The 13095-nt window shown below is 37.9% G+C and overlaps 1 protein-coding gene across 3 annotated transcripts in view; it reads left to right on the forward strand.

The window, feature by feature from the left end:
- AFF2 (AF4/FMR2 family member 2) overlaps window positions 1-13095 on the forward strand; it is a 538237-nt gene that overhangs the window by 204358 nt on the left and 320784 nt on the right. For all 3 annotated transcript variants that reach the window (XR_006353941.1, XM_043974303.1, XM_043974304.1), the window contains exon 2: window positions 4391-4511. Coding sequence is in view for 2 of the 3 variants with exons in the window: in XM_043974303.1 (XP_043830238.1) it covers window positions 4391-4511 (121 nt within the window). In the remaining variant the exon portion in view is untranslated. The remainder of the gene's footprint in view (window positions 1-4390; window positions 4512-13095) is intronic.

Here is a 13095-nt window from a genome sequence, read left to right on the forward strand (position 1 = left end):
AGTAGGTATTTTTTTTCACCTCTTCATATGATATAATTCATCCCATTCTACCTCCCCTTTCCTCTCCTCCCCATATGACTTCTGATAATGAAAATGAGGGCTATCTATCTGTAACATAAGGTGGAGGATAAGAGGGCAGAGTCATTGTGATCTGGGTAAAGTATGAAAGAAAGAACACCAGAAATTAACTACGTCATTGATAAGTCAACTTAATTTTGGACTGGCTTAGTATCAGGTTCTTTTTCTGGTTCTAATGGGTATTAGCTGATCCCCACTCTGGGCCTTCCTTTCCCTATTTTTATAGTGAGAGGTCTTGACTAGTTTATGACTAAGGCCCCTTCCTGCTCTCTCAGACTCTAGATCTCAGATGATGAAATTCCAATTCAAGCCTTTTATCAAAATAATAAATTCGTGGAAAAAACCACCTCGGAGATCTATGCATTCCTGTTGCCTTTCTCTCCTATGTGTATCCACAAAAAGCACTAGCTCTAAAAAGGATTACCAGAAATGAGAAGCCAAGGACCTCTGCTTAAGTGAGAGTTGACTTGGCTTTCATAATCTGGGCTCCTCATTACCATGAAAGAGCCTAAAGAAAAGTTCTGTGTATCCCAAGCTGTTGCAAGTGATCACCAGATCCTTTTCTCAAGCCAGGAAAAGCCCAATGAGCTTGTTTGCTCAACCTCTCAAGTTTGTCATACTATTCAGTCCCAGATCCTATTCTTGTCATCCTGATAATCTGATTATTAACTCTCATATCTGATCTGAACATTCCTTTGTGCTTCTAAGGCCTTTCTTTTTTTTCCTTTTGAAACTAAGCATGCCATGTCAGATCATCATGGGACACACACATGCTTCCCTGTGGTTTCGGCAGCACATACAGGTTCAAACCCAGCCTGCCGCCGGATTGTAGGCACTTTAATTGAGTAGATAAAGAGGTCCTCCTAATTATAAACTGCAGTAGGTATAACAAGAGGCTAAATACATAGCTGTGGTTTTAATTAGCTGGTGCTTCAAATTCGGAATTGTGGCTTCAGTCAGAAATCAGTGACTTTCTCCCCTGGAAAAGCCTCCTCACTGTGCAGTTCAGGCCTCATTATAGCTCACCATGTGAAGCTTTCATTACAGCCTCATGCTGGGCAAAAAAGAGGAAAAAAAGTTGTAGATGTTTGGTTATCTTCCAAGAGCAGCAGAACTCTATGGAGATTCAATTCATTCTCACCAGAGATATGAGAATTAACTGCCCTTTGTTATATGGAGAAGGGGAAAAAATGTCGCAGTCAATTTTGCCTGCACCAGATAACATCCATGTGCATGGGCTCCAGTCTGCTCTTCTGATCGTCATCTGGAATTTGGTAGTTAATTAACAGATGCAAAATGTAGCCCACAGTCTCTGAACCAATCAAATGTGGGCGGACAGCACAGCCATGGTCCTCTTTGCTTCCCTCAGCAAGGGTCATCCATGCTAGACCAGGTACAGAGTCTTCTTTTTGCCCTTTCTTTCCTTCGAGGTTTTAATTATCTCTCTTCCCTCTGAGGGAAAGGAAGGGGGTTGTACACCAAAAGACCAAAGTGCTTCACTCTTTTTCATGAGAGAATTTAATGTGATCTATCAGCATATCACCAGTGCCTGTCCGGTACACAAAATGAACAGACAGCTCGAAAAGTGACATCTTGTGCTCATTACTCAGGAGCAGTGTACCTTTTTCTTGTTGTTTCAGAAGGTGATGCTATTCTACTCTAGAGGTGCTGATCCTCTGAAAAAGCATTTCTTCCAAAGGATAGAATCAGGAATAGGCTGCTAGGCTTTTAGAGTAAGGAAACCCATAAGTTTGGGCAACCCATCTTACTTTGACATTGATTAGTCACGTGATCTTGGGCACTCAGTTTTCTCATCTGTAAAATGAGAGGTGACTTTCTAAGCTCCTTTCAAGCTCTAAATCTATGTGACCATAAATCCTGTGACCACTTCTGAGCCTCAGTTTCTTTGTAATCACGTGGCTATATAGTTCTCAAACCTCTAAGTAAATGTCAGTTATTTCTGTTGTTGGGAATTGCTTTTTAGTCTGCTTTCCTTTAACCCCCAAGTCTGTGGGTAGAAATAATTTTGAAGAATATTGTTGAAGGAAGTTCATGAGTATTGCACACTTGCACAAGCTGATGATATTACTCTACCTTAGTGGTTCCCCACCTGCCCCTTCTGTAGGTAGAAGTGTATAGTAAAATGCCCCGAAACTGAGCCTCTGGAGCTTGGTTTTCCCTCTCAGAGGTTTGGAAACTGTACCTGATGATAATGATCAAGCCCCCATGGGATGGACTTGCTTCTAAGTAGGTCAACAGGCTCCAGTACCTAGACTTGAGGTTTTACTGACAGTCTTACTTAGGGCTCCTTCCCACCTGGAGGCATGCATTGAAAGGGGGCTTGGCCTTGGGTAGGGTAGAAGGCCTTTAGAAGGCTACCTTTTGTAGCATATTTATAGGTAGCTCCACCTGTCTCTGGTATCATTCATACCATGAAATCTCCTTGTGCTTGTTTGTTTGAAGTCACATTAAGCCTTGCTGTTTTCCCCCCTAAGGACAACATAAAGACTTATTTATTCAGAAGATGAGGCTTTTCAAATCATTTTTATATGACCATATAAAAGGAAAATATATACATAAAAATACAAGGGAATGGATAAGGAAAGACAGTGAAAGCCCCACAGGGTCAGGGAGTAGTAACTGACAATTATAATATTATTGATAATAATAGTAGTTGGCAGAGCACTTGATGTATTTTATCTCTTTTGATCGTTCCAATCCAACTTGTAAGGTAGATCCTAGTACTGTTCCCATTTTACAGATGAGGAAACAGAGTCAAAGAGATGAAGTGACTTGACTAATGGTCACACAGCTAGTAAATATCATTATTTAGACTCGCTCTACGTGTATATACAACTATGTATGAAACCAGTCTTCAAAAGACTGAGAGTTGAGAAATTGTTTCACTAACATGACAAATCAAGAAAAGGTGAGAAGAAAAGACACCCTGCTGTTCAAATATCATGATTACAGAATACCACTGAGGTGAAAATATCTGGAGCAAAAATAGTTCCTTAGAGACATCCCCACATCATTGAACATTCCTTATAACAAAAGCTTCAGAAACGTAAGCAGAACCACTTGACATAGTAACCACTTATAGACTATGACATTGCACATCAATTCAATTCCATTAAATTCACTGGGGATTTTTTACATTCGTACAAGGAGCCCGGCATTAGACCATCGAATAATGATCCTGTTCTTCCCTCCAGGAGAAAACAACATGTACCTACATAAACACATGCAAGATAAATAGCAAGCAGTTTCAGGGGAAAGCAGAGAACCTGGGTTAGTTAGTCCTCCTTAGCTTGGGGCCCCTCCTCTCACTCTTGGGATCAGGAAAGTATGTTTCTTTTTCCATTCTCAATGACCCTTCCTCCTCTGTTGTTTGTGCTAATGTTAAAACTCAAAGCCAAACCCTCTGGTCACCATCTTAAAAACACCCTTACTTGATAACTAGCTTAAGGAGTTCAAATAATTTGATCTAGTTGAAATGAACTTTCTCACTGAAAGAAAAATAATAAAAATAGAGTAGCAGTTATATTTTTAACTAGGTAAAGCTTTCTCTACCTATATAACGAGAACACTTAAATTTATCTTCAAAGGCTTCTAGCGTTTTTGTTCTTCTTCCAGTAGGAAATCCCAAAATGCAAGGAGGGTCCAAGAAACATTCAGGCTTTACAAAGCTTTTGTCCCTTAAGAGCATTTGAGTCTTTTAAATAATAGAAATATCATCTTCCATATTAATAGTTGTTACTTCTAAGCCAGACCCATGGCTTTATTCAGAAAGTCCCCAAAAGACTTTTAGGGTAGTCTGAATAAAAGCTTGGGAGGGGGAAAAATGAAGGTGCTGATATTAAAGCAGTTTATTTTTGTTTAATTCTCCCGCCATCTCAACCTCCCCCTAACCCCCCCCCAAAAAAAAAACAAGCTTCACTTCCACTACAGTTTGAATCTGTAAAAGAACAGTAGGGCTATGATGGAGCAGAAATATAGACAGCATCTTCCTTTTCAGTGTAATGCCGCAGGGCAAAGGAGAGACCACAACCATATTTAAATCATTAGGCCAAGTTCTTGTATGCAAGATTCTGTTTCTTTTTTTTATTTTGAAGAATGCCTAAGACCCTAAATAAAGCAGGCAGGGGTGGGTGGGTGGGGAATACAAGGGTTATACTCTCTGCAGTATTCATTTGTGGGAGCCTGGCTTCACGTGTGTGTGTGTGTGTGTGTGTGTTTTCAGTGATAACTAGGTAGAAAATGACTTCCATTAGTAATGAGTCTTTCTTTTGTTGTTTTCTTTTCTTTCCAGTCACTATGAACAGGACCGGAATGCACTTAAAAGAAAAGAGTGGGAACGGAGAAGCCAAGAAGTCCAGCAAGACGAAGATCTCTTTGCCTCAGGTTTCAGTCTTTTTGGGGAACCCTACAAGGTAGCTGAATATGCATGCGATTTACTTTTTTCCACAAATGGATTGCTTGTTACATGTTTTTATGGCTAATCAACGTTTAATCTATTTTTAAAGCAACTAAATCATTGCCAGGAGAAATCTATTTCACAAATGAAATAAATATTGAAACTGTATTTTGGGGCATGTGAGTTTCTGAAGCCGCCTTCAGGAGAAATTTTCTTATTCTTTGGGGAAAATACCAAGGTTTTGAAAGTAACTTGTGAGACTTATTGTCTCAGAGGTACTGTTTGCTGCCTGAGCTCTCCATCACCAAGGGGTTGTCCTTCCTTTACAATTTCTGCTGCTTTGATTTTTTAGGGAGGTAGCCTGTGAAGACTGTATAAAAATGGAAATGGCTAGGTCTGTTTCTCCTCCCAATCAGTGAAGTCCATAGAGAGATGACCCTTTTCACTTTCCAGCTCGTGGTGTGTTAGCGACTGTTGGGAGAATGGAAGGCTCTTTGAAAATCACTAGTCAAGGAAGAGAGAGCCAATCAGTTCTTGTGGTGGTTAATAATTACTTTGGTTAGGAGATAGCCTTAAGCAGATGGACTGCTGTAGACAGGTGGATTTCATGTTTGGTTTTATTCTGGTAAATAGGTGTTTCTAACCATTATTCCATTGATATTATTACAACCCACAGAATTGACTTTGGTTTTTTATCCTGACCTACTTTAGGGTTTTCCAACCCTTTTTGTTTGGGGGGGGTGGGATTGGGGATGTGTATGTGGGTGTGTATAGGAGCCTTTGTCTAAATGGCATTTTCTGAAATGAAGGAAGAAAATATGTTTGTGGAAAATCGTTTAGTGTTTCGATGGAAAAAAAAAACTTTGCTAATTTGGGGCAGTGAAAAGAGACATGGAATTGGAGACTGAAATCTGCCTCTTAGGCTGCTGTGTGATTAGCAAGTCCTTTCCCCTTTCTGGACTTCAGTTTATTTTTCCTTTGAAAAATGAGAGGCTTGGGCTAGGTTGTATGTAAGGTTCCTGATTTCCTGGGCTCGATCCTCTGAACTCCTCAACCCTTGGGGTTATGAGCAATGGCGACTTTGGGGCAAAACAAGTTTGAAATGAGAGTGAAGGTTCAGACCCTATTTTGGGGTCAGATAGCTAGTTGTTATTTTGGTGGAGAAGACTTGTTAAAGTTTTACTGGCTATGTCTAAAGTTGTAAGCAATACTTGATTTAGACTTAAAATTCTCTGTAAAACTGGATGAAGACTCAAGTTCAGCTAACTTAGATGGTTTTAATATGTTAATGGTGGAATCCTTTCACAATTTCCCCCCTTTTCTACTTGCAGAGGATATATGTGTGCTGTTGTGTATATTTGTGTATGTATATATGTGTGTGTATATAGATGTATCACAACATCTATTTGGAGAAAATACAACAGCTGTGTTCACAGATCAACTGGTTGTTATGTGCCGTCTTTAAATGACTTTGTTGAAAAAAAACAATAAGATGTAATAAAAAAAGAAATACTTGCAAAATTTGGGAGTAGGTATGGGGATGATGGAGGAAGCTTTGGGTCTTCTGAATTTCTAAGAAAATCTTAGTTCATAGAAAATATATGGGTGTGTGCCTTTAAGTTCATTGTCTCTTACCAATATTGTCAATGTTTTTAAAGCCGTGATACTAAAATAATGAACCAGGCAGGCATGCCCTTGGGAGCATATATGAGGTGTGGAGTCATAGACAAGTCACTGCTGTTCTAGGCCTGGTTTCCTTGGATGTAAAATGATTGAGTCGGATGATGTCATCTCTAAGGTCCTTTACTCAATCTCTAAGCCCATGATACTATGACTTCTAACATGATATAGACAACTTGGTAACTAGTAATGGTGGCAGTGACATAATCCCGGGTGGGAAAAGACCCTTTTTCCTAACCCAGGATTTGGAAGAAAAGATGATGTCTTGAAATTCAGTCACTTGTGTCTTGTTCAAATGAGTAATATCAGAAGCAGGTAACAAGTGGTTGCAACATGCTTGGAGGAAGGTCAGAACCATCATATTTCACTCCCAGGATTGTCTTTTTCACAGACAATAAGGTATTTTTCAAATAAGACCCTCAGAACCTTTCAGAAAGCCCCTTACTATCTACGGATCTGAAAATCTCCACCAGCCCGTGTGGCCTGAATATTTGATCAGTAGTACCTACAGTTTATAAACTTACCTTTTTAGTGTTAAGCCAAAGACCACAGAATTATTTTCATTCAGCGCTCCTTTCCTCTTAGAATATTTCGTTTGTGATCTTTCCCAGTATTGGCTGACTTTTCTTTAAGGGGAAGTTCCACTATTCTCTACAATCAAGCAGGAGATGGAGGAGCTCTTCCCAGACTTGTTTTGTAGGGGCTAGTGTGTGTATGTGTGTGCATGTTTGCACGTGTGCATGCACATGTGTTCAGTATTTCTTTCAAAGCTCAGAACCAGTCACAGAATCTCAAGAGTTGGAAGAGACAGCCCATTTGTGATCAGGAATCTCTGTGATGGCAAACCCAGCAAATGGGCATCTAACATTTTCTTGAAGACCTCCAGTGAGAAGTCAGGTAGAGCTCACCTCTGCTCAAAGCCCCCACTTCACTTTGGACAACACTCATTATTACTAGGTTTTTCATTGCATAAAGCCTAAACTTACTTCTTTGTTGTAACTTCCACCTGTTTCTGCCCTCTAAGACCAAACAGAATAAGTCTCTTCGCTCTTGTACATGACAACCTTTCAGATACTTGTCTTTCCTAAATCATCTCTTTTCCAGAGTAAACACCCCTACCTTCTTCATGCAATCCTCACATGGTCTGGCTTTGAGGCCCTTCCCCATCCTGGTTGTTATTCTCTTGATAGTCAGGAATATTATGATGTTGGTTATAGCTGAATGGTTGAAAGTTCCTACTGGCAGTGGGAAAGAAGAAAGGAAGGGAAAGAGCAAGAATATATGTAGACTAGAGTGTATGGGACACAGGCCTTTCAGCAATTTAGAAGCCACTATTTTTCTCTTTTTATTTCATTATACTTGGATGCTCCTTGCTTAACAGAGGTTTTAGGAATTCAGTTCCATAGGTTGGTAGGTTTATTCTTTACACATTTAATTCTCTGAATTACTGCCTAAATCTCTCATTTTAGGGAAGAAATGTGATCTTACGAGCCTATCTATGAAATATTTATAATACCATTAGTTGAGAGGCAGTGGGGCATAAGGAAAAAGGGAATAAGCATTTCTATAGCATGAGCACTGTGCCAAGCACTGTTTTTTACAAGTATGATTTCATTTGATGATAGATCAAGGGGCAGCCTCAGAACCCAGAAGCACTGAATTCCAGTCCTGCCTCAGACCCATATGGGCAAGGTACTTAACTTCTCAATGCTCCAGACAAGTCTCTGAGACTATCGCTTGCAGAGGATGTGTAGGCCTGCAATGGTTGAGAGAATTTCTTCACCCAGGAATTCCCTGTACCAGGGAGATCACAGGTCTAGTTCCTATCTCTGTAGTACCTTAATGTAGAGAAGGATCCTTTGTATTTCACTTTCTTTATAGCCTACTTTCTGACTAAATTTCAAAAACAAATGATCATCCTTTACATATGTGTCCACATTTTTCTCCTCCATGCACTCCATACTTCTACAAATTTTCTAAAAAACTGATCATAAGATACACTAGCACTATATTTAATATTTTACTACAGTACATATGTGTGTATGTGTATATACACACATATACATATACACATATATATGTAAAATATGAACTCAGTTAAACAGCAAGAATATCAGTGCCTACTCTGCACCTATATGCGAGCTCTGGGGATGCAAAGAAAAAAAGTGAAGTAGTTCCTGCTCTCATGGAGCTGAACATCTAGCCAAGAGAGATGGCAGGTACATCAATATGTAGATAAAATCCTTTGATGTGACTCAAATAGAATATTATCAATGGATGAAATTGTTTACTTTCCTAAAGTCTCGGAATTCACTTCATCCACTTGTATATCTTCAAATATCCTAAAAGGTCCAGGCATGTAGAAATCTGTTCTCTCTAAATATCTCTGCTAAAAGGAGATTGTACAGGCTCCCTTGTCTCTTTTGTGCTTTCCTGTCCTGCCAAATTTATTCTAGCACGAAACGTTTATAACCACTAAGGCTTAGAACTTTGTTCCAACTTGGTTCCAAAAAGTGCTAATGACTGTAGAAGGTTTTAGATAGATATGTATATGTATATGTGTTATATATATATATATAATATATGTTATATGTTGTATATAATATATGTTATATATATTCTGTAATGCATGTGTGTATGCTGTATGTGTATATATACGCATATGTGTGTGTTGGAGGCTGGTGGATTCATATAGAGCATACCTCCAGATTGCAGGGACAAAGTCATAGAATAATACTCTCTGAAATTCACACTAAGTTAACATGACAGAAAATGGATGTCCTTAGCTTGCAGAAATAAGCTGTCCTAAAAGATGCATGTCAGGTGAGACTATGATACTTCCCTACAATACTATGGTTTGGGGAAGGCAGTAGGTTGCCAACCATGTTAAATACATGTATGTATGTATATCTACACATACACACATATAATATGCATACATATACACTTATACACAGAATAAAATTTTATATAATGTATATAATTTTATTCTGTATTTAAACATACACCTAAAATGAGCATTTCCGTATGCAAAGTTGAACAGAGAAAAGATGTTTGTATGTAACACAAAAATGTCTATTACATACAATTTGCTTTTTTAAAAAGTGTATAACAAATTCGACTTGTTACTTTAAAAGCTGTTCTGGTTGTCTGTGTTTCTTTCTGAAATTCTTTCTGTTCTCTTCTGTGCATTTTCTTTGAAATGCTTCATGATTTTTTTGGGCTGAAGCATTGTGAGTCAGCTATGGTGTACTGAATAGAGAGCCAGGCTCGAAGCCAGGAAGACCTGGATTCAAGTTCTGCCTTGACACATACTAGCTGTGTAATGGTGAGTGAGTCACTTCATCTCTCATTGCTCTAGGCTGATAAGGTTGCGGAGAAAATGCTCACTGGCATTGGTAGAGGGAGTTTCCTAATGCCAGGGTTCCCCATGACAATGAAATAATGGGTTCAGTAATTATTTCTATCTTATTGCTAGTTATCCCTTTCCCCCACCTTTCCTTATTACCACCACTCCCACCATTGGTAAAAGAAAAAGAAAGACAAATCCCTTCAAACAAGTATGCATGGTCAAGCAAAACAAATGCATACATTGGCCATGTCTGAAAATATATTTTTCAATACATTTTGCATTTCAACTCATTTTGCACCCTAAGTCCATCACTGATTTGTCAGGAGGTAGGTAGGTTGCGCCACTATTGATCTCCTGGAGTAATGGTTAGTCATTGCATTGAGTTGAGTTCTTAAATCTTTCAAAATTGTTTTATCTTGCAATGTTGTTGTTATTGTATTAATTGTTCTTCTACTTCTGCTCCCTTCATTGTGAATTGATTCATACAAGTCTTCCAAGGTTTCTCTGAAACTGTCCCTCTCATTATTTCTTATGGTACAATAATATTATATTCATATACCATAATTTGTTCAGCCATTCCCCAATTGATTCTAGCATGTTACTGAAACAAGGGGTGCTGAGAAAAGTGCATTGTATGTATGGATCCTTTTCCTCTTTCTTTGTTCTCTGTGGGTTATGGGTATAATAGTGTTATCCATGGGTCAAAGGGTATGAACAGTTTAGTGACTTTGTGGGTATAGTGTTCTTTCTTCCTATAGTCCCTCTACCAATTGCCATTTTTCTTTTTTGTCTACTATGCCAATTTTATAGGTGCAAATTAGAACCTAAGAGTTATTTTAGTTTGCATTTCTCTGTTTATCAGTGATTTGGAACATTTTTATATGCCTATTGATAGCTTCAATTTCTTCCTTTGAAAACTTCCTGTTCATATCCTTTGACCATTTATCAACTGGGGAATGGCTTTTGTTCTTATATATTTGAATTAGTTCCAAATATCTTGTCTAAGACCTTTATTATATAAATATGCTGTAAAGATTTTCTCCCAACTGTTTCCCTTCTAATTTTAACTGCATGGATTTGGTTTTTGCAAAAGAAATGTCTATTTTAAGTTGATTTAAAATGTCCATTTTCTGTGATCTTCTCTATCTCTTGTTTGGTCAAGAACTTTTCACGTATTTGTCCTTGTGAAAAGTATTTCTTTGCTCTTCTAATTTGTTTATGATGTGACCTTTTATATCTAGGTCATATATACATTTGGATCTTATTGTTATATGTGGTGTGAGATGTTGGTCTGAACCTAGTTTCTCCCAGACTGCTTTCCAGCTTTACCAGTGCTTCTTGTCAAATAGTGAGTCCTTACCCTAGTAGATGGGGTCTTTGGGTTTATCAAACCTCCTACTGCTATGTCCCTTTGCTTCTGTATGTTTTGTATGTAATCTGATTGACTCTTCTATTTTTTTAATAAATACCAATTGTTTTGATAACTGCTGGCTTTTAGTATAGTTTGAGATTTAGTAGTACCAGATCTTAAAATGTACTTAAAAGCATTAATCATCAAAACTATTTGATATTGGTTAAAAGATAGAAACATCAATCACATTTCACCAAAGTTACTAATGTCAGATAAACTGTGATCTAGTTAATTGTAACATATCTGAAGTAATGTCCTGGCAGAAGATTGAAGGTCAACATAAAAAATCTAAAAATGGAGAGGCAAGGGCTAAGAATCTGTGAATATTTATATCCTAGAGAAATGGATAAAAATCAAAGTTCTGAAATAGCAAAGCTTAGGATTAGACATTATGGAAAATGATAGCCCCTCTAAGATGCAAGTTCCTCATATAGTTTGCCCTATGCAGCATCCGCCCTATCTCTCTCTGTCCTCATCATCTCTTTCTCTACCTGTCTCATCTTTTCTTTCTTCCCTTTTAACTGCAACACATGTATGATAATCTATGAGAATCAGTAGAACTTAATGGCTGTTCTTAAAAGTCAGGAAGATCTGATTCAAATCCTGTCTCTGATGCATGCTAGTTGTGTGGCCATGGGCTGCTTCACCACACAATGCCACAGGTAGCTCTCTAAGACTCCAAGTGATGTATGAGTTTCTGATTTGCATTGGTAGGGGGAGTTTGTACATCAGGATTTTCCTATCATGATTTGGTACCTTCTTGCTCCCCCCTCCCCGAATTAAGGCTAAATTTCATACAGTTTATGTGAGCAAGAATTTTTCCCTCCTCTTTCCACCCAATCTGTAAGTAACCACATGATACTTTATGATATTTCTTTGACAAGAATTACTTTAAAAGAATGTTACAAATTTGCTGTTTCCTAGTTCAAGTTAATGCCAGAGTGGGAAATATTAAATAAAGTAATGAACAAAAAATACACTTCTAAATCACAAACTTTCTTTGTGTTATCAGCAAACATAAAACTTAGCCCTCTAAATGTAAATTCTTTAGCTGTTTTTCTTAAGCAAAACAATAATACATAGTAAATTAATCTTGTAATAGAATGATACTCTCTCTCCCCCCCCACCCCCTTTTTAAAGGAAAGCATTAGAGCCAAAAGGAGGGAAATTTGCATTTCCTGGAGTAAAGAGAGTCAAAGAACTTAAATTGAGTGCTGTAAGTCTTGAGTCACAAACCAGAAGCATAATTTATGTCCCAAAATGCTTGGAAAATGCATTTCCTTGATGATAGAGAAATTATGATCCAGTTTACTCAGAAAATAAGGATTGTAAAGGTTATCTTTAAGAAATCTACCAATTATCTAGAACAGCAAGTTAAGAACTGTACAATTTGAAGGAAACCTGTAATTGATTGAAATAGCTAAATTTCATTTTTACCCTGTTTATAAGTATTCAAGTAAAGCTGCCAATAATACCTTGCTCTTTAATAGGATTACTAAGACCCTTGAGGGAAAAAAGAACATTTAGTCAGATTCAGAGGTTGCTATACTGTATAATGAGTGCATATTGTGTAGGTGTATATAAATGTATTTCAGGCTCCATTGGGTTTTATATCCAAGTGATCTCATATCATATTTTCAAATTTCTCAAAACAGATTGAAAGCTATTCCACTCTAGTGGTGAGAAGGGAGAAAGTTTACCCTGGCACTTCTGCCTGTAGTTAATGTGGGCATTTTGGGGGAAGGCCGAATGATTGGCATGATTGTGGCATTTGGGAGCTGTGGTTACTATGGGCTTTCTCCACCACATTTCTACTTCAGCCTATATTTCTACTTTTTGCATCTGTTGGTGATTAAAATCAGATTTACAAGTATTCTTTTTATGAGTAACAATTGCAGTTGCTACTAGTTGGGCAACCTGCATAGAAAGAGGCTGTTTTCACAGAATTATCCCAACAATTCTCAAATCTCTTAGTTTATTTCTATAGACCCAGTCTGATTCTGGTTAGTTTCAGAATGGCTTCTGAGAATGTTGGGTTTCAATGTTCTTGTAATTTTATTTTTTACTCTGACCACACAGAAAAGTTAATAAAAATAAAATCAATGCTTCCTGTGTGCCAAATCCTGGGCTAGGTACTGAGGATGATACGATGCAAAA

Source organism: Dromiciops gliroides, chromosome X (assembly GCF_019393635.1).
Source record: "Dromiciops gliroides isolate mDroGli1 chromosome X, mDroGli1.pri, whole genome shotgun sequence".
Lineage (NCBI taxonomy): Eukaryota > Metazoa > Chordata > Mammalia > Microbiotheria > Microbiotheriidae > Dromiciops > Dromiciops gliroides.